Below are 21,413 nucleotides of genomic sequence, written 5' to 3' on the forward strand. Positions count from 1 at the left end.
TTTATCAAAATATGGGATCCATCAGCAAGAAGATCCATTCATCTGAATCTGATTGTGTTTACATTTATATCTGCATTAATCTTTATCCCTCAGGAGAAGAGTTCTTTCTCTCCAAACCTAGTACATCTACCTGTTTTCCTAATTCCATTCCCTCTCCCTTACTTAAAATTTTATTCTATCCTTTGTGGTCTTAATTTTTCATAGATCTGTTCTTTACAGCTTCTTCTTACTCTTTACCTAAACATTTACTCAATTACTTCCATTTTAAAAAGTACATAAGTAAAAATGTAAACTGAAAGGAGGAGGAGGTGGAGGAGGATGAGGTGGAGGAGGAGGATGGAGGGTGGGGAGGAGGAGGAAGGGTGGGGGAGGAGAGAGGATTTTTAACAATTACATCTGCCCCTTAAGTCTCTCCCTCTCTCCCTCCCTCCCTTCCTCCCCCTAAGTCTCTCTCTCTCTCTCTCTCTCTCTCTCTCTCTCTCTCTCTCTCCTTCCTTTCAACTACAAACTGCTGGAAAATTTAGGTTTCGCTACCACTTTTTTTTCTGTCACTGCATACTCAGTATTTGGCCCACTATGACCTAATTTTTGCCTTCACCATGTTACTGATACTGCTTTGGAAAAGATATAAAGATACCTTTTCAGTGTAAAACCTGATATGCATATTAAGACTCAGTCAACCTGAATTTTCTGCATTATTTATAATCTTTGGTTACTATCGCTTCAATCATTCAACAATATTCAAGGATCTTATAGTCTAGAGGAGAATATATATTTAAAAAGTAGATAATTATAATAAATGTGAGTACTGATATGATTTTTATCATTGTAGAAGGATATCAAAGAAATTGATAGTTGCCACCCTATATCCATTCTTTCTTAACAAAGAAACAAAACTCAGATTTAACTGGGGGAATCCATGTGAGCACATGAAAACATACACAAAGAAATAGACACATTTTATATTTTCAGCATCTCTTGCAATTATATATAGCCAAATGAGTAAATACTGGCCAATAATAAGTAAGTGAAAGCTTTTGAAGGGGATTAAAAAAAATGTAAGGAATGGAGGCACCTGCGTGGCTCAGTAGATTAAGTGTACGACTCTTGGTTTCTGCTCAAGTCATGATCTCATGGCTCATGGGTTTGAGCCCTATGTTGACCTCTTCACTGTCAATGCAGAACCTGCTTGGGATTCTCTCTCTCACTTTCTCTCTGCCCCTCCTCGGCTCATGCTGTCTTTCTTCCTCTGTCTCTCTAAACAAACTTAAAAAAAATGTCAGGAATGTTTGCTTCTGTTCCTCTTCATTCTTCCTGTCCAGAATATAAAAGCCATAGCTAGAGCCAGAGAAGCTATATTTTGACCTTGATAAAAAATGAAAGCCAGAAGCCAAGAGTAATAAAGTAGGAAAACTAAAGTGTCTGATTCCCTGAAAATTTTGCAAAGCTTCTGTAACAGTCTTGGATTGCCCATTCTCAGACCGTTTTTATGGAGATAGTAAATTCTCAGTTTTATTAAACTGCCACAGCCAAGTCTCCATATTTGACAGAGGCACATTAGAATCACTGGATGTAAAAACAACAACAACAACAACAACAACAACAAACAACAACAGCAAAAAACAATCTGGATCTCTGTCTCAGCTATTTTTTTCTTATTTAACATACTTTCACTGGAGTGGTTTCATCTATGTCTCTTTCATACTTCTCTTCTGAGTTCCAGAATCATATACTCAGCAACTTCTAGACCTTTTTCTTGAATGCCACTTAGTCACTTAAATTCAACAAGTAAAACCCAAGTGAGTTATGTTACCCTTCCTAATCTGCTCTTCCTTCTATATATAGCTTTTGGTTCATGATTCCAGTTTTAACTAAGTAAGCTACCAAATCTCAGAACGTTGGATGTAAGTCTCAATTCTTCCTTCTTCTTCACTTTTATCACTCAATAGATGGACTCTAATCAACCCCTATTTCAGAGTTTTTTCTTGCATGGATCCACCCCTCTCCATTCTTACCCACTATCACCTTAATCCAGGAGTTCACCTTTTTTTTTTTTTTTTTTTTTGTCAAAAAATAGTTTTATTACTGCAATGTGACATCATGGCATAAAGCACTACACCATTGGATGGGACATCCATTTATAGGGGAGCACCCATATGCAGTTATATAGCTTCCCCAATAATCCTTATTACAAACAGCTGCTTAATCTCTTCCTAAAGATTGAATAAAACATTCTTTCTACAAGATACTGAACACTCACTTTAGTTTATTGCAGAGCTTTTCTAAATGGACCTCCTTCTGGCAAGAAGGTATTTCACCTGAACCTACAAATGGGTCTGTGCTTGTCTGATAGTAACCAAAATTCTGGACTCACATCTACCCAACAGCCATGGCACCAAATTTACTGAGCACCCGTACATAGACTAACCCTACATCTCTCAGAGCATTCCTGGAAAAGTTCCACACTCAGAACAAACCCCCACACTCCCCATGGAGGGTAACTGTTCCAGGTTGGAGGAGAGGCTAAAAGAAATTGAACCTGGGGCGCCTGGGTGGCTCAGTGGATTAAGTGACCGACTCTTGATTTCAGCCCAGGTAATGATCTCAGAGTCAGGAGATCAGTCCCCCCCTGTCTGGCAGAGTGCAGAGCCTACTTAAGATTCTCTCTCTCCTTCTCTCTCTGCCCCTCCTCAGCTCGCTCACTCTTTCTCTGTGTGTGTGTAAAATTTGAAAAAAATAAAATAAAATAAAATAAATTGAAGCTAAACTCTTCATCAAGTGTCCAGGGTGACCTTGGGTAGGCCTGCAGACCCTTGGGCTATTCTTTCTGGTGCCCTCACCTATAGGCTGCACCTAAACTATATAGACTGGAGTCCTGAGAACCTGCAGTTTTTGTGCACCTGAGCTTCTACCTGAGCCTGTTGTCCATAGACAAGGAACGCATCAGCAGGCACTGGGGTTCTTTCACTGTGTAGGTTTCTCATTGCCTCAGTAGCCTGCCCTTCCTGTCTGTTCTGGACTGGGGTTCTGCATCTTGAGGCCCAGCTCCAGCTGCTCCACATACCACACTAGTTCCGGGAGGGGGGGGGCATTGGGGGTTGTTGGTGGTGGGGAAGGGGTTTCCACCTAAGCCTCTGTGCTTAGGAGTGTTTCCTCTGCCCCGGGCTTTCCTGAGGCCCTCCCACCTCCGTTCTCCACAGAGGCCCCAATCCGGGTTTTCTTCTTTTGCTTCTTTGAGGCTGCATCGCTTTTATTCTCTTGGACTCCTTTGAAAAACCATTCTGTGGGGCACCTGGGTGGCTCAGTTAAGTGTGTGACTCTTGACTACTGTTCAGATCTTGATCTCAGGGTTTGTGAATTCAAGCCCCACTTTGGGCTTTTGTGCTGACAGTGTAGAGCCTGCTTGGGATTCTCTCTCTCTCCCTGTCTCTTGGCCCATCCCCAGCATGCATGTGCATGTGCTCACTCGCTCTATCTCTCAAGATAAATAAACTTAAAAAATTAAAAAATTAAAAATCATTCCTAACTACTCCTCTCTCTCCCAGCTCTTTGTCTCTCCATCTATTACCACCTTGTCAAAAAGAGTTAATTTCCAAATACGTAGATCTGCTTATGCGCATCTCAAACTTAAAAATTTTCAATTATTCTCAATTTCCTGCAGGGTAAAATTAAAATGTTATAAATGACCCTTTTTAAATAGTCCCTATTCTGTTTGCAGCATCTCTTCTATTCCCCACCAACAGTGCCAAAAACAAATATTTCCAGTCGAATCAGACTGTCGGCTATTTCCATAGACTCCTTCTCTTTCCCAGTTCGTATCTTTTTATTTCATTTATGCCATCTACCTTGAATGCTCTTCCTCTCCCTCCCATGAGTATACATTTGTTTTCTACTTATTCGTTGAGGCCTAAATTAGAGTCAAGCCAGGTATGAGTCTTTCTCTTGCCCATCTGCCACCTCAGTGCAGTTCATTATTCCCTCACCTCTTACTATCTGCTTTTGTGCATACCGCTATTATATAGGTTATTAAATTGTTTTAGAGTCATTTATGCATATATATATGCATCTTTATATGCATCTTTATATATAGGTATGTTTTGTGTATTCTCATTTTGCATGTATTTAATCTTAAAGGAGGCATCCTGTATTCATCTATCTTTCCTCCAGATATTCTATAACATGGAACACAGAGATGCTCAAATCATAGTTGGGGTTTTGGACTAGCTACACTTTTGCTTCCTTCTAAATAAAACATGTAACTTCAGAATAACTGCTTGCAGACAGATGTAAGATTAGCCAGAAAATCATTTTAACTAAATGGTCTATTATGAGAATGAGCTTCACATTCCTTTATGCTATGGATTCATCTTCTTTATCCTAACCCCTAACACCCCAGACCCAGAAAGCACTCTACCTACTTCCTTTTAATCAAATATATTTTCTACATTAATGTTTCATGAACCTGATTTTGAAATGCAAACTTTATTTAGTGAACTTTGGATAATCTAGTTTTGAATAACAAATTCCTGTAATGTTTAATGAGTTTGTCTGCTTTGCAATCATGCTTGTTACTTTTCAAAAGATTTCAGAGAAAAAGGATGACATAGATTAGAGCCTCCTCTCAATTTAAAAAGGAAAGATGACAAGACAAGAACTCAGGGTCACTAAGAGATTAAAGCAAGTGTTCCTAGGAACATGTAAATGAAATGTATTTAAAGTGCTTTCCAGGATCTACCTGCAAGCAGATGGCTGTAAGGTATATAAAAGGGGCATGTAATGTTTCTTTTATCCAGATTTATCTTTTCTAAATGGAAATTATAGGCAAAATGATGACAAAATGCTTTTGGATTTGCAATGCTATTCCTTATTTTATGTAATGACTCAGCTTTTAAATTGTAAATCATGGATTGTAAACTTGTGCCTAATCTATCTGAAAATACGGGTAAATTCATGAATTTGAATCATGGTACCAAACAGGAAATACAAACCCATTTGTACATATGGAGGAAATTGTATTTTGAAAGAACAATTAAGAGTAACATATTTTAACAGTATTTTTGGGGGTGAAAGGTTAGTTTCAACAGCCTGCAGAAGTAGTAAATAATGGGAAAATAACATTCATATGGATTCAGGATTTGCAAATGATGGTGAATGTGGCTATGTAAAATAGACAAAAGTAAATAGAAGACAGACTTAGGTCTACAAATAAATAATCTTTTACACATTAAAGTAGTTTAATGTTAAATGAGAAAATGAAGACAATGTCTAATAATCCAAAGTAAAGATGCAATATATTAAAATTTGTATATATGTATATGCATGAATATATGTGCATATATGCATTTATATGCATGTATGTATTCATACACCCACATAGGTCTCTGTGTGTACAGACTGTGACAACTTAAAATACATTTTGTTGAAAAGTGACAGGGCACCAGTGTTACACAGGTCGTGATGGTTTGTGTCTTTACAAAATTGCAATGCAATGAAATACTTTTTATCTCTAATAATTATTAGACATAATTTCCAAATTATCCACTTTTAATCAGTGCTTTTAATCAGTGTCATCGTAGATTCCAGTCTGTCCACCTGAACAGAAAAGACACAAGCCTTTGAAGGTAAACTCCAGTCCTGACATTTACCAGTATGACCTCGGGGAAGTTTTCAACTTTTCTGAATGTCATTTTTTTCCAGTGTTAGTGAGAATAAAACAAGCAAATAAATAATCTCTCTGGCATGCAATCGTGAGGGTCAAATGGAATGAAATATAGGCAAGAGCTAGATAGTCAATAAAAATTAGTTCCCTGCCTTCTACTCTTGATGGTAACCTTTTGCTTTTGTTTTTGCAGTAATGTTCTTTTAAAGCATGTTGGTTCACTGAGAGAAAGTCCAATGTCAGGACTTAGAAGTCCTAAAATTACAAATTTATAAGTATGCTGTTATCATTTGTCCTCATGAATATAAGTTCCTAGAACATTCTTGATGCTTCACTTTAACTTAAATTTACAATCTTGGTCCATGTCCTTCTCAAAGTCACTGATAACTGAAACTATTATAGATATCAAATATTATTTTATTACCATACCCACTCTAGAGAAATGATCTACTGTTATTAAAAGATGAGTAGAAAAGTTGGACATTATTTCTAACATGGTCATTTTATAGTGGTTTGAAACTCAGGGTCACCAAAGAATTTATGAAAGTTTTTCCAAATCTATATATATTCTATCATGCCCCACTTCTACAATTACATATAGAAATAACAGTTTTCAAGGCCTGAATTTCTATGCTATGGAAATGATTAATTGGGAAATGAATACCAATTAATAGTAATAAAGCCATTTTTTCATTGATTTGCAAATCCATAGGCATTTATCTTATATAAATTACAAGATTCAATTCAGAGTTTCACCTGCACACTTTGTGACGTCAGAAAACCTCTCTCTAAATTAATATCTATTTCTTTTCCAAGTGGCTTACAAATCCTGATTCATTCTAAAAATCTGTAAATAAAGACAAGTTGTGCTGACATAGCATTTCTGTAGTTCAATTCCTTGCTAATTTAATTTCATGCAATTTAATACACTCCAATTGAGTTTATTCTCATTTACATGGACCTAAAAGATTTGGTGAAGTGAGGAGGGGTGTAGCTGCTTTGTTTCAAGCATCTTCTATATGTGATGGTAAAAATGCCAGGCAATACTCACAGCTGACATGATGAGCTCTCCTCCTAAGTTCTGGATCTCAGCTTTAACTTGACTGCAGATTTTCAACTGGTGAGAGTAAAACTTAATCTGTTCCAAGTAGGCCAACAAATCTTGTTTGCATGATGGATCTGGACACTAAATATGCATAAAAGATAAAAAGGAAAATAGCAAAATAAATAATAAGTAGATCAGAGTGAATAAATACTGACATAGGAGGTACCTTATAAGGCAGCAACATTATTGTCATTGAACCTCATTTCTCAGCCCCAGCGCATGTAGGTTCTGATATGCTTCCACCATGAAAGGATTTTTATTCATGTTTCAACCTTAATTACTTCAGCATAGATGATGGAAATAATGGTAAAGGAATTTTCAAATGTGAAAAGGTACATAAAATAATTGCCTTCAGTTTATGATAAGGTTAGAAGTCTTCAGATTGCATTTTAGGTAAATCTAAAGAAATATTTTAAATGCAATTATTTCTTTCACTTAGAGTCACTATTACTAGAATATTTCTCAGGACCCGTTGCTCTGCATTGTGTGTCCTTTCTTATTTGTATGGGAATGAAAACACCTGCAACAAACAACGCATTATCTTCTGTTACTTTCATCATTACACATTACACAGACAAAAGAAATCATTTGCACCATAGGTAAAAGGAGCATATCTACCTGGAGCCAAGAAATAAACAGCATATGTGTTTTAGAGATATATTAAGCCTCTTTACCAAAAGCAGCCTCCTGTACTATAATATCATCCATAAGGAACTTCTTGGAAGACAGCTTCCAACATAACACAATATGGTCAGGGTTAAATCTTTGGGGTCTTTCTTCTATGCAATTATAATAGAATTTTTTAAATCCCTGATAATTTACTATACTTGCACTTTAAATACATCTTCATTAGTATGTGGAAATGTGGATAGGGGCCAACATGGCAGACGGGCACTTCCCGCGTCTCTCAAACAAAGAAGTGCTGAAGCCAAAGGACTTTGAACCCCAAAAGTCTGGGAGGAAAAAAGACTGACTCTACCAGGAAGAAACGAGACAACTTGAGAAGTCATAGGTAGGTGGGTGATAGCAAACTGGGAGAGAGAAAAGTGGCCACAGTAGGCATAGAGGGGAGGGATCCCCTTCTGCGGGGAGACAAAGGGAAGAGAAAGAGTGCCTGGGGAAGTGTAGGACTGATCTGGACAAGAGGATAACCTAACTCTGGGACTGAGAAGGATCCTATCTCTAACTATGGAGGGGCCGGTTCCCTGTTCATGCACCTTGGGAGGACGGGAGCCAGCCCTGGGTTCGGTGGCAGATCAGGGGCGCAGTCCACAGTAGGAGAATGCGGCCTGCTCCCTGGAGTGCTGTGGGAAAAGACAAAGCCTGCTTGAGTCCACCACTCTGCCACCCCTGGGGCTCAGCAGCGAGGTCAGTGGCGCAGTCTGCATCAGGAAAAGGCGGTCCTCCCTGAAATGCGGCAGCACTGAGAAAGCCAGCAAGGACCACAAATCGAGCCACAGAGAGGTGCTTCCCCAGTGCTAGAGCACACAGAGCGGGACTTTGAATCCTGGCCAAGGCAAGGCCAAGGGAGTCAGTGGAGCGAGAAGGACTCCCCTGTCTGCACCCGCAGCGCAGTGACGACGACTGGAAAGGAGTCCAGCAGGTCGTGGAGAAGAGACTGGGGGATCGCCAACCCCCCGCCCCCCACACCCAACCAACACCAAGGCGGGGCCTCAGGGATCAGTCCCAGGGCCCATTGTGGAGATGGGACCAGCCTACACCAAACCACGCCCCTCCGTGCAGGGTAACTGCGTTTCTGCGGGAGCCGGATAGATGCTGTGCAACCAGACGTTTGTATCATCCAGACCAGTGATGCTGCATAGCCTGGATTAATTCCAGGACAATTCTTGTTATTTAGATATATTCTCCCTTCCTATCTCTTCCCTCCTCTAGTCTGGTTACTCTGGTTGTTTGTTTGTTTAAGCAGACATATTTAATCTATTCCCTTGATACATGTTCTACATCTCCTTCTGTACTTTCCTTTCTCTCTCGCTGGAATAATCAAGCCAGATAGTTTCTCTGTCTAGGTAACATTATCTTCATTTTTTCCCCCTGCCTCCTTTATTTTCCTTTCTCTCTCTCTCTGGATTAAGCCATTTAGTCTCTCTGCCCTGGCCATGTTTACTTTCTCTTTGTCCCTGCCCCTGTCATTTCTCTCTTTGTATATGCTCTTCCCCCAGCAATGCCTCCACCCTGTTCTTTACTTGAATCTGGTGTTTCTGTTTCTTTGCTTTTGGACTGTTTGTGTGTGTGTGTGTGTGTGTGTGTGTGTGTGTGTGTTTTGTCCGTTTGTTTTATTTGTATGTGTGTTTGCATGTCTTTGTTTCCTGTTTGTTTGTCTGTTTGTTTTCCTTTCCAGGGCTACTTCAAGGAACAAATCAAAGTACACCTGGTGGAGGGTCCAAAACATCACTATGAGTAGAGAAATAAAATAACAAAAGTCACAACAACAGAGAGCAAGTAACAGTCTCCAAAAATCACCTCCTGAAGGGCCAGGCCCTGGAGTGTGTATGACCCCCCCCCCTTTAATATAGCAGTGCTCACAGGTGCAGAGCACATAACAAGATTTCAAAACTTATAAGGGACAGAAAACTAGAAAAAATGATGAAATGGGAGAATTCCTCTCCAAAGAAATTCCAGGAAGAAGTGACAGCTAAAGAATTGATCAAAACAGATATAAGCAATATAACTGAGCAAGAATTTAGAATAATAGTCATGAGATTTATCACTGGGCTTGAAAAGGCATAGAAGACAGCAGAGAAGCTATTACTGCAGAAAACAAGGAACTAAAAAATAGTCATGATGAATTAAACAATGCTATAAATGAGGTGCAAAATAAAATGGAGGTGGCCACAGTATGGATTGAAGAGGCAGGGGGGAGAATAGGTGAATTAGAAGATAAAATTATGGAAAAAGAGGAATCTGAGAAAAAGAAAGATAAAAAAATCCAGGATCAAGAGTGGAGAATTAGAGAACTAAGGGATGCAATCAAACAGAACAATATCCATATCATAGGAATCCCAGAAGAAGAAGAGAAAGAGAAGGGGGCTGAAGGTGTACTTGAACAAATCATAGCTGGGAACTTCTCCAATCTGGGGAAGGAAACAGACATTGAAATCCAAGAGGCACAGAGCACTCCTTTCAGATGTAACTTGAATTGATCTTCTGCATGACCTATCATAATGAAACTGACAAAATACAAGGATGAAGAGAGAATTCTGAAAGCAGCTAGGGATAAATGGTCTTTAACATACAAAGGTGGAAGTACAAGAGTAGTAGCAGACCTATCTACTGAAACTTGGCAGGCCAGAAAGGAATGGCAGGAAATCTTCAATGTGATGAATAGGAAAAATATGCAGCCAAGAATCCATTATCTAGCAAGCTTGTCATTCAGAATAGAAGTAGAGATAAAGGTTTTCCCAAACAGAAATTGAAGGAATTCATCACCACTAAACCAGCCCTATAAGAGATCCTAAGGGGGACTCTGTGAGTAAAATGTTGCAAGGACCACAAAATACCAGAGTCATCACTACGAGCATGAAACCTACAGACACCACAATGACTCTAAACCCATACCTTTCAATAATAACACTGAATGTAAATGGACTAAATGCTCCAATCAAAAGACATAGGGTATAAGAATGGATTAAAAAAAACCAAGACCCATCTATTTGCTATCTACAAGAGACTCATTTCAGACCTGAGGACACTTTCAGATTGAAGGTGAGGGGATGGAGAACTATCATGATACTGGAAGTCAAAAGAAAGCTGGAGTAGCCATACTTATATCAGACAAACTGGACTTTAAATTTTATATATATATATATGTATATATACATATATATATACATATATATATGTATATATATAATATCCATAATTATAGGCAATAGTAAGACCTTGACATTCAAGGTGTTTCTCAAATTTTGAACAAGAAAATAAGGGTAATCCCCCAAATCTCAAAAGGATTAAAACTGTGACTAATTAAAAAGAGGGAGAAGGAGAAAAAGAAGGAGAAGGAGAAAGGAAGAAAAGAAGGACACAGAGAAAGAAAGAAACAGGAGAAGAAAAGAAGTAGGAGGAAGAGGAAAAAAAAGGAAGGGATTTCTCCCAATTTATAGATAAGAAATCAGAAGTTTAGAAAGGATAATAATTTTCCCAGGATTGAAAAGTTTATGTAATAGTAGAATTTGGACCATATCTACATGCTTTCAAATCCATTTTATTTTAAATCACTAACAAGAGAATTTGACGTGCATTTTTTAATGTTGGTTTGTTTATTTATTTATTTACTTTGAGGGGGGCACAGAGAAAGGGGGAGAGAGAGAATTCCAAGCAGGCTCCAAACTGTCAGCATAGAGCCTGACACAGGACCCCATCCCACGAACTGTGCAATCATGACCTAAGCAGAAATCAAGAGTCTGATCCTTAACTGCCTGAGCCACCCAGGTGCCCCTGATGTACATTTTTTAAAAGCACAGAATACTGTGAGCATCCCAGTTTCAAGGAAATAGAGAATTCATGTGAACCCTATGTCTCCAGCACTGTTCTGAAGTAACAAGTACTTTGATTTTTTTCAAAGACCAAAATTAGTTATTTAGAATTACCTATAATGATGAAAGGCAAGGCATCTTGTTTTACCATGACAGGAAGTTGGTTGTACTTTCTATGTGTGGGACACTGTGCCATGTCCTTTGTGTGAATAATTCTACGTTAGTATTTCACTTTACCATTTTATTTGGGGCTATATTGTTATTTTGCCCATTTTCACACTGAGTTTTTGATAGAATATATGATTTGTCCACAGATTTGAATTTACCTTTATTTTATTCACTGTACAATGATGTCTTTTATATGACATTGATTCAAAATGCCATTTTCTTTGTCTTCGCTGAGTAATGGTCCTATCTATTCTTTGTTCCTATTTATGGAATCAGCGATAATCCCTGGTACTTAGTGTATTTTATCTGTCATATACAATTCTAGGTACTTTACCTATATTAACTCTTTTACTAATTATCAACTCCAGGAGGTAGGTCCTAACATTATTTAACAAAAGAGGAAACTCAAATACAGAGAAATTAACTGACTTGTCCAATTAATAAATGGTAGAGCTGATATTCGAACTTACATGATCTGGCTACACTTCCCCACCTTCACAGTCTAGGAACAATATCAGTCTTCCTGCCATTTATGTAATAAACAATAAACTGCCACTCTGATTTGTGAATTGGTTTCTTAAATTGACTCTTTCTTTCTTTCTTTCTTTCTTCCTTTCTTTTTTTTTCTTTTTTTGTAAATTGTAACTAGGATTAGTGTGGATTTGTTCCTTAAAGACTAGCACCTCTACATTTTTATGATAAAATTGAACTTGCAAACTAATAATTAGATTCTTGGCCAATAACCAATGTTGCAATTACCCAAGTTTAAGCAAAACATGTAGTTTCTCTCAAGAGACTCTTTCAAGACTATACTACAGTTGTGTAATTCCGTCAAGGAAACAATGAGTCAATGAGTCCAAAATATGAAATTCAACTTTTGAAGTTAAAAGTTGTTTGACCCAGATTCACCTTTTATTTCCAGAATTGATGAGAGTGTTTGGTTACACCTAAAGACCATAGTCTTACAGGGTGAAGTAGAAAAACATACTAATTGGTAAATTCAACGTTATATAATTTATTAAAGCCTTCTTTCCTATTGACATTTGGAAAGCCTTTCTGAGTCGATTTTGGCTGCCTAGAATCAGAATCAGGAAAATGAATCATTCCCACTTTAAGAATGCATTTCTATTTTTGGCCAAATCTCTTTTACCAAATCAACTAATATTTTCCCTACCTTGTAGTTTTTTACATGAGGGTGATAGAAAAATTTGGGTCCTAAATTTATAGGACATTCATGACCTTGCCTTTTTTTTTTTTTCAAATAAAATTTGCATAAAAATAACTCTTAAAAGAACATCGCTAGGGACTCTTAGGCAAATCAAGCGGTAGCATATCATAACATGCATTGATTATTATTTCCTAGTTTATTATGACAGGATATGTTGACCAGGGCATCTGGTGAGCATTTTAATGCATAGATTTTTTTAAACGTTTTTTTGTTTGTTTTGTCTGTCTGTTTGTTCGTTTGTTAACCACTGGGACACTTACTACACGCAAGCAGGTGGCATGTCAGCCTAGGTGGTTTTCTTACGTTAAACCAGCCTTCACTCTTCTGGCAAGATGCTTAGTACCAGTACAGAATACAACATTTAGCGATGAGAGCAAAAGTAAAAAAAAACATTTATTACCTTTTGGTTTGGAGTTTAAGAGTGAATTAGCAAAGTGAATACTTTTAAAGATCTTTATGCCATAAGCTTAGCAATTTTTTGCCCATACTCGAGTATAAACTTTATTTAAGACACATTTAAAATGACTTTTGCAATTACAGACAGCAGTTTAAATTCTGCTAGGCTGGCAAAGCTTGTTAATAAAAAGTATTAGGTGTCATTGTGAAGTTCTAGAACAGAAATTTCAAGCAGTCAGTGATAGCAAAGGGCTCTGAGCCTAGGACCTTTGCCTTCCCTTGGGGTTCATTTCTCCACCTCTACTCTAGCCCAGAGGCTGTCTCATTTCACCTTCCTTAGGGTCACAGATCACCAGTGATCCCATATTTTTCTACACTCTTAATGTCTCATTTTTCTATCCTTTAATCTAGCAACATAATGTCCCTCAAAACAGAAACCCTCCCTCAACCCACTAATCCCATCTGTCTCTTCTTGTTTGTGACCATGACTTCTAAAAGTTTTTCAGTGCTGCCTCATTGACATTCTCAGCTTTTCTTCTTGGGCATCTTTTGAGTCTCACCTTCTTCTTGGACAATAGTACACGCTGTTCCAACTTCAACTATCACAAAATCACAAGTTACTGCATCCTTATCATCCAGCCCTGTCTTCAGAAGATACATTTGGATTTGCCCAGTCCATCTCATTGTCTCATAATTTCATACTCAACATGTAAAATCCTCACCTATCTCATATCCATCTTGCCTACTATTTTTCCCCTCTATTAACCATCTCAATGAAGAGTGCTTTCTCTCTCTCTCTCATCAGTTAAATTTGGTCAGTCACTGATTTGGTTGGGATGATTCTACCCCTTGAATCTCAGCACACGTTGAACATTTTTCTTCTTTGCTATGCCTATCACCACTGCTTTTTAGCAAACTAATGTTTCTATTACTCAGCCATAGAAAAGAATGAGATCTTGCCATTTGCAACAACACGGATAGACCTAAAGGGTAGTATGCTAAGTGGAATAAGTCAGACAAAGAAAGACAAATATCATACGATTTCACTTATGTGTGAAATCTAAAAAGAACAGCCAACAAACAAAAAAAAAGCAAAAGCAGTACCATAAATATAGAGAACAAGCTGATAATTGCCAGCAGAACGGGGATCAAGGGATGAGCAAAAGGGGTGAAGGGGAGTGGGAGATACCAGCTTCCAGTTATGAAATAGAAGGGAAACAGAGTTACAAGTATAATATATAGTGGATGGTATTATAATAGCATGGTATGGCGACAGATGGTAGCTACACTTGTAGTGAGCACAGTGTAACATATAGAGTTGTCAAATCACTATGTTGTACATCTGAAATTAATGTAACCTGGTGTGTCAACTATACTTCAATAAAAAAGATGCAAACATAATATACTTGAGTATCTATCCCTATTAAATTCCTGAGAAACTGTTATGCATTTATTTTTATAAAGTTCATTAATCTGGAAAACAAATCTAGTATCAACATCTCTGCTCAAAATGAATTTCAGGTAGATAATAGCATCAAAATACAAATATTATCACAAATGCATCTAGAAATTGTATTATTTTTTTGTATGTCAATTTTTTAAATTTTTTTAAACTTTATTTTTATTTTTTTACTTTATTTTTTAATTTTTTTAATATATGAAATTTCTTGTCAAATTGGTTTCCATACAACACCCAGTACTCATCCCAAAAGATGCCCTTTTCAATGCCCATCACCTACCCTCCCCTCCCTCCCACCCCCCATCAACCCTCAGTTTGTTCTCAGTTTTTAAGAGTCTCTTATGCTTTGGCTCTCTCCCACTCTAACCTCTTTTTTTTTTTTTTTTCCTATCCTCCCCCATGGGTTTCTGTTAAGTTTCTCAGCATCCACATAAGAGTGAAAACATATGGTATCTGTCTTTCTCTGTATGGCTTATTTCACTTAGCATCACACTCTCCAGTTCCATCCACGTTGCTACAAAGGGCCATATTTCATTCTTTCTCATTGCCACGTAGTATTCCATTGTGTATATAAACCACAATTTCTTTATCCATTCATCAGTTGATGGACATTTAGGCTCTTTCCATCATTTGGCTATTGTTGAGAGTGCTGCTATAAACATTGGGGTACAATTGCCCCTATGCATCAGTACTCCTGTATCCCTTGGGTAAATTCCTAGCAGTGCTGCTGCTGGGTCATAGGGTAGGTCTATTTTTACCTACCTAGGTAAAAATACTATTTTTACTTACCTAGGTCTATTTAATTTCTTGAGGAAACTCCACACTGTTTTCCAGAGTGGCTGCATCAGTTTGCATTCCCACCAACAGTGCAAGAGGGTTCCCGTTTCTCCACATCCTCACCAGCATCTATAGTCTCCTGATTTGTTCATTTTGGCCCCTTTGACTGGTGTGAGGTGACATCTGAGTGTGGTTTTGATTTGTATAGAAATTATATTCTTAAGCGACATGTTAGAATGTTATGGTGAATGCTTCAGAAGTTTCTTTTTAGTATACTTTTATTAGAATACATTTTTGACTCTCATAACATCAGCAAAGAAATAATTCCAATGAGTCTAGCCACCGACAATATTTTGTCAAAATATCAATATAAATTATACTTGTCAATTGTTTGCTCATAGTTAAACGCATTGGGTATGATTTGGCTGTAATTCTTTACCTTGTTTTTTAAATGTCATCTTGTCTTGAATTAGCATTGGCTTTCATTATACTTAACTCTAAAATTTCATTTTAATTGTGTTCAGTTATATTTAGGTGGGAGTACCCATCAGATACTATGGATATCTTCACTTTGGCAAAACTACAGTGAAGGAGGATTAGGCTTCAGACACAGCACTCGGTGGTAAGAAAGTCTAATTTTTCCTCTTCTTATGCAAAACACTTTCGTAGATATTTATTTTATTTTGATTCCTGTTCCTCTCTTTTTATTTGGAATATACAGTTTCTGTAACTAATTGAGATCTGTGCATTTTTCCTACCTTGTGAGGTGTTACCCAATCCATCTAATTTAGAATATCTGTTTAACATGATGAATTACAGTGTAGAGTTGAGGAATCTAAAGAGATGTGTACTAAGAGTCTGGAATTTTCGATTTGTAAGAAGGGTGCTTCTCTCTCATTTGTTATTCTCTTTATTCAGGAGGAACATGTTTAAGAATTGTAGGGGGAGTGGTGCCTGGGTGGCTCAGTCAGTTGAGCATCCAACTTCGGCTCAGGTCATGATCTCTTGGTTTGTGCGTTCGAGCCCCGTGTCGGGGTCTGTGCTGACAGCTCGGAGCCTGGAGCCTGCTTCGGATTCTGTGTCTCCTCCTGTCTCTGCCTCTCACCTGCTCATGCTCTGTCTCTCTCTGTCTCTCAATAATAAATAAACGTTTAAAAAAAATAAAAATTAAAAAAAAAATGAATTGTAGGGGGCACCTAGGTGGCTCAGTCAGTTGAGCATCTGACTTCAGCTCAGGTCATGATCTCACAGTTTGTGAGTTTGAGCCCCACGTCGGGCTCTGTGCTTGACAGCTCAGAGCCTGGGGCCTGCTTCAGATCCTGTGGTTCCCTCTCTCTCTGTCCCTCCCCCATTCATTCTCTTTCTCTCTCTCTTTCTCTCTCTCTCTCTCAAAATAAATAAACATTATAAAAAAAAGAATTGTGATAGCTAACAACATCCCATCCTTTAGGAATATATTGCCTAATGGAGATAGAATCTGTACCAAAGTTTTACAGAAGTTAAGCAACACAGTCTTGAATGGCTTATATAACCTACCACACCAGGTAGATACTTCTGAAGCCCAAGAGATGTTGGCTGATTGGGACAAGTGAGCCTACGTCAGAATTCTGGATGTTAAAACAGCAAATTAGGGTACAGCTAGAGTAGTAAATTATATTTGGCTACACACAACAAATATGTTCAAGGAAGCAAGACAAAGAAGAAAGGTGGAAAAAAAAAAAAAGGAAAAAGAAAGTCCAAGTAGATAGAATTAGAAACCCTAATTAATGTGATTTCATTTCTTTCTCTCTGCACATGAACTTTGACTCTGAAACCTTAGAGAATGAAACTAAATTGGTTTAACACTATATATATATAGACTTATGATATATGTCCATATTGGGTGGAATTGAAAATTGATTGATGTTTGATCTTATGACACTCTAGTAGAGTAAATAGACTAGAAAGAATCATAAAAAAAAATGTTAAAAAAATTGGAACTAATTAGGTTGTTCACAAAAGAAAACAACCAATGTCCCAACACATATTTTTCATAATACACAGACACTGAAAATTGCTTTGCTTATATTATTCATATGCATTCCACAATAAATTTCAGATATTATTTTCTGTCTAAAATTTTTTTGTTACTCTATCAAACATCAGAAGCACAGTCATAGACAATCTCCCCAGAAGATCTCGATAATAAGAATCAGGCTCATAATTCTCAATTTTGATTCTTCAGAATCCTATTTGTTCAGAACAAAAGTAATTAATTTGAAACTACTCTCCTATATGAAGTGGAAAAAGCCAAAGAGGGTCATCTGTAATTCTTCATTATTCAATGACTATTTCTTTAATCTTCTTTTAAAATGTAAGAGCTGTGGGAAGTGAGAGAATACTTTTACTTCCTTCCATTTAATTTGAATAAAGCTAAAAACAATGGTATAATGTAATAAAGCTACATTATAAAAGTACCTAGAGCTAGGTGATTCTGATGCAATTAAAGAAGAAGATCAATACAAGAAAACAAAACTTCCTAGTGACACAATTATTTGAACTTTCAAAACTGCATTCCAAAAAAAACAGAGGCACACTGGCAGGAAGCACTAAATATTTAAAAAGTTATCAGTACACACAAATCTCTCTAATGCATTATGTTTTACCTATTCCACTACTATTTGGTCTCTCTCATAAAATGAATGCAATAAAATTCTAAAATACAGAAAACCATGGGTGGGTTTGGGCTTCAATAATTTATTCATACTGTATTTTGAATTATATTAGGAGAAGTTTGTTTTTAACTGTAAATACTAAATACTAAATACTAACAAGATTCATAAGATGTTTAGAAAGCTTAAAGTAGCAAGATATTTAAAACATATGTATATTCAATAAATATTTAAAAATATTTGCCTCAGTATTCTTTATTTGTTTCCCTTCCCTTATATCCAGAAATATCTAATAATATAGTTTAAAGCTAATTGTTTTTCAAAAGGCAAAGAAAAAAAAAGACTGAATAAGAAGCAGCCCAATAAAGTTTCCCTCAAAGTAATAGGCAAGAAATAATGTAGAATAGTTGCAAAGCCAAAAGGAAAAGTGCTTTTTTCCCACAGGGAAATAAATATATATTATGAAGGAAGTAATATAAAACCTACAAAGTAATACTATATATCAGTTTGAAATATTAATTGGATTTCTCAACATATTAACTAAAGAAATCGACAGATTTTTCTATTAAAGTTTGGCAAAAGGTAATTAATAATATATCCTGCTTAGAAATTTGTTTTAAGGTTTATTTATTTACTTTTGAGAGACACAGAAACAGCATGAGCTGGAGAGGGGCAGAGAGAGAGGGAGAAGGAGAGAATCCCAAGCAGGGTCCATGCTGTCAGCACAGAGTCCAATGCAGGGCTTGAACTCATGAAACCCTGAGATGATGACCTGAGCCAAAACCAATAGTCAGATGTTTAGCCTACTGAGCCACCCAGGCACCCCTGCTGCTTAGAAACTTGTAATAAAAACATGAAAAATCTCAAAAAATAAACTGTGTAATGTATGGAGTTGTTGAAAAATTATATTGTACACCTGGAACTAATATAATACTATATGTTAATTATATTTCAAACAAAAATAACAAATAAAATAAAATTATAAAATAATTTAAAAATTAAAACACAAAACAAAGCAGAGAACAATCTGGTGGTTGCTGGAGAGAAGACAATTAGGGGAATGGGTGAAGTAGGTGAAGGGGGCTAAGAGGTACAAATTTCCACATGTAAAATAAATAAGTCACAGGGATGAAAAGGATAGCGTAAGGAATACAGTCAATAATATTGTAATAATCTTGTACAGTGACAGATGTCAGTAATAGTTACCATGTGAGCATTTTGTGATATATATAATTGTCAAATCACTATGTTGTACACTTGAAACAAATATAATACTGTATATCAACTATCTTCTATTAAAAATATTTAAAACATAAAACAAACAAAAAAAGAAAGGAAGGAAACTAAGTGTTTAAAAACTTTTAGCATTTGTCTCCATAAGGCATATATGCTTTCCACATTTTATGTATTCACTTTAGTGTTCTACTAATTACTACTTGTCTTTTACACAGAATGACAGAATATATTGTTAACGCTGAAACATAACATAATAGAATTTAAGAAGGTATTGATTTTGAAGAGCAAAAATTACAAATATAAGGTATTAAGGAAAAAATACTAACATTGAGTATTACAGCCTATTAGAATAATTTGAATTTATTTATATTTGAAACTCAAATATATATTACATATATATTTTTGAAACTCAAAAAGCTGGTGTTTTAAGTAATTTGAATATATTTGAAGCTCAAAAATCTAAGAAATAATAAAGCACTATGAATAATAAAAACAACAACAATAATAATAATGCCCTAAGAAATAATTAACTTTCCTTAGAATGAATTGCCCAGTACTTGTGTATTAATTATGAAATAAGATTTTGACATAATAATTTAGGGAAAAGCAATCTGATGAAGTTAAAAATCCAACTTTGTTTTAATCAGTGTTTCATGGTAGAGAGCAATTAGCATGGACTTTTGTCATTTGTAAAGGACTCACCTGGTTGGCAATCTGCCGAGCAAGGACATCCATCCTTGATCCTGATTCTGATATCATTTTAGCGGCATAAATCACATCAGTTGTATGTTTTAGTGGTCCTTTGCCCCTTAAAGCAAAATAATACATGTTAGTTTCAGTGGCTCATGCTAAGATACAAATACAAATGCACACACACACACACACACACACACACACACACACATGAGATCTGCACCCCAGAATACTGGCCATTTGCTTTACAAACTTCAGTTTTGGAAAGGCACAAATTAGACATCAGAATTAAATGAAAAATGAAAAACAAAAGAAGTCCCATTATGTTGAGATTCAGGAAATACTGCCAAGAAGCTGGACTCCATTTGATCTTCATTCCCAAGTGTTTTTTAGAGTAAACCTCAGTCTTGAGATTGACACTTGCTTATGCACTATTGTGCTTTCATCAGCAAGGCTACTTTTTAATCTTCCTCTTTATAATTTTTTTAACAGTCTTTCAGTTAATTGCATTGCATTTTTACCACATTATGTCTTCTCCACAATTAATTAATTGTAATATAATAGTAATTGAGTATGAATCTGGAGTCCCACTGTCTTGGACTATTTCCAAAAGAGACCACTTCTCACTGTTTGTATAAGTCGAGTAAGATAAACAGCCACTCTGTGCCCGTGGTTCCTTGGTGGTAATAGGAATGCATACAACGTGGAGCCTTTCTAAGGATTACATGAGCTAATGTCTAAAAAGTGATCAGAACATGGCTTTAAGGAAAATAAGCATTCAACAATGCAAATTGTGGTTGTTACTTTAATTTTGGTTCCTAATGCTATGGAATAAAAGTTGGGTTCATTTATGGTTTTACAAGGTAGGAGAAGAAAGAAGTGAACTTCCTATACTTTTTGAGTGGGATAACATAAGGAGATATTTTTCTATCTTCTCTTTCCTCAAAAAACAATGACTACATACATGAATGTAACTGTTCCATACACCCCAAACTGCCTCTAAAATTCACGATAAGCAAGTTTTCCTGAAAACATGGAACTGCATGCTTAACACAATGAAAACCTGGCCTCAGCATATGGCTATTGCCATACTTCTCCTCTTTGAATATGCTGACCGAGGTTGTTTTGTAATTTTTTTAAATTGACATTAATTATTACAAAATTGGAGTTGCTCTTATCAAATTTACTTAATGCATCAGCCAGAACTAGATGTTATGTACATGGTTATCTTCAAGAAAGGCAATGTGTTTCATTATTTCTGTGCATCTCTAGAGAAAGTTAAATAAAGCTGTCTAAGCTTGCAAGGCAAGGTATCAATTTTCAAGGTCTTAAAATGGACAAAAGTTGCTTCTAAGGAGAGCAGCTAACACTCTTGCAGCTTAAACAAGGGTCAAAGAGTTACATCTAAGGATTGCATCTAATGTACTCTTCCCCGTCAAAGTAATATATTTCCCCATATAAAAACCTGGGACTGATGAAAGGCAAATTGCCTTTAGCTTTAAATTCATGTGTTATTATGAGACCACTATCTTAAACACATGTGGAATT

General features: G+C 36.5%; 1 protein-coding gene across 8 annotated transcripts in view; it reads right to left on the minus strand.

The window, feature by feature from the left end:
• Window positions 1–21,413, minus strand: part of CTNNA3 (catenin alpha 3) — a 1,692,711-nt gene that overhangs the window by 74,498 nt on the left and 1,596,800 nt on the right. For all 8 annotated transcript variants that reach the window (XR_006209119.1, XR_006209117.1, XR_006209118.1 and 5 more), the window contains 2 exons: window positions 19,875–19,980; window positions 6,711–6,845 (listed from right to left, as the gene is read on the minus strand). Coding sequence is in view for 4 of the 8 variants with exons in the window: in XM_042960559.1 (XP_042816493.1) it covers window positions 6,711–6,845; window positions 19,875–19,980 (241 nt within the window). In the remaining 4 variants the exon portion in view is untranslated. The remainder of the gene's footprint in view (window positions 1–6,710; window positions 6,846–19,874; window positions 19,981–21,413) is intronic.

The sequence above is a fragment of the Panthera tigris genome, chromosome D2, assembly GCF_018350195.1.
Source record: "Panthera tigris isolate Pti1 chromosome D2, P.tigris_Pti1_mat1.1, whole genome shotgun sequence".
Taxonomy (NCBI): domain Eukaryota; kingdom Metazoa; phylum Chordata; class Mammalia; order Carnivora; family Felidae; genus Panthera; species Panthera tigris.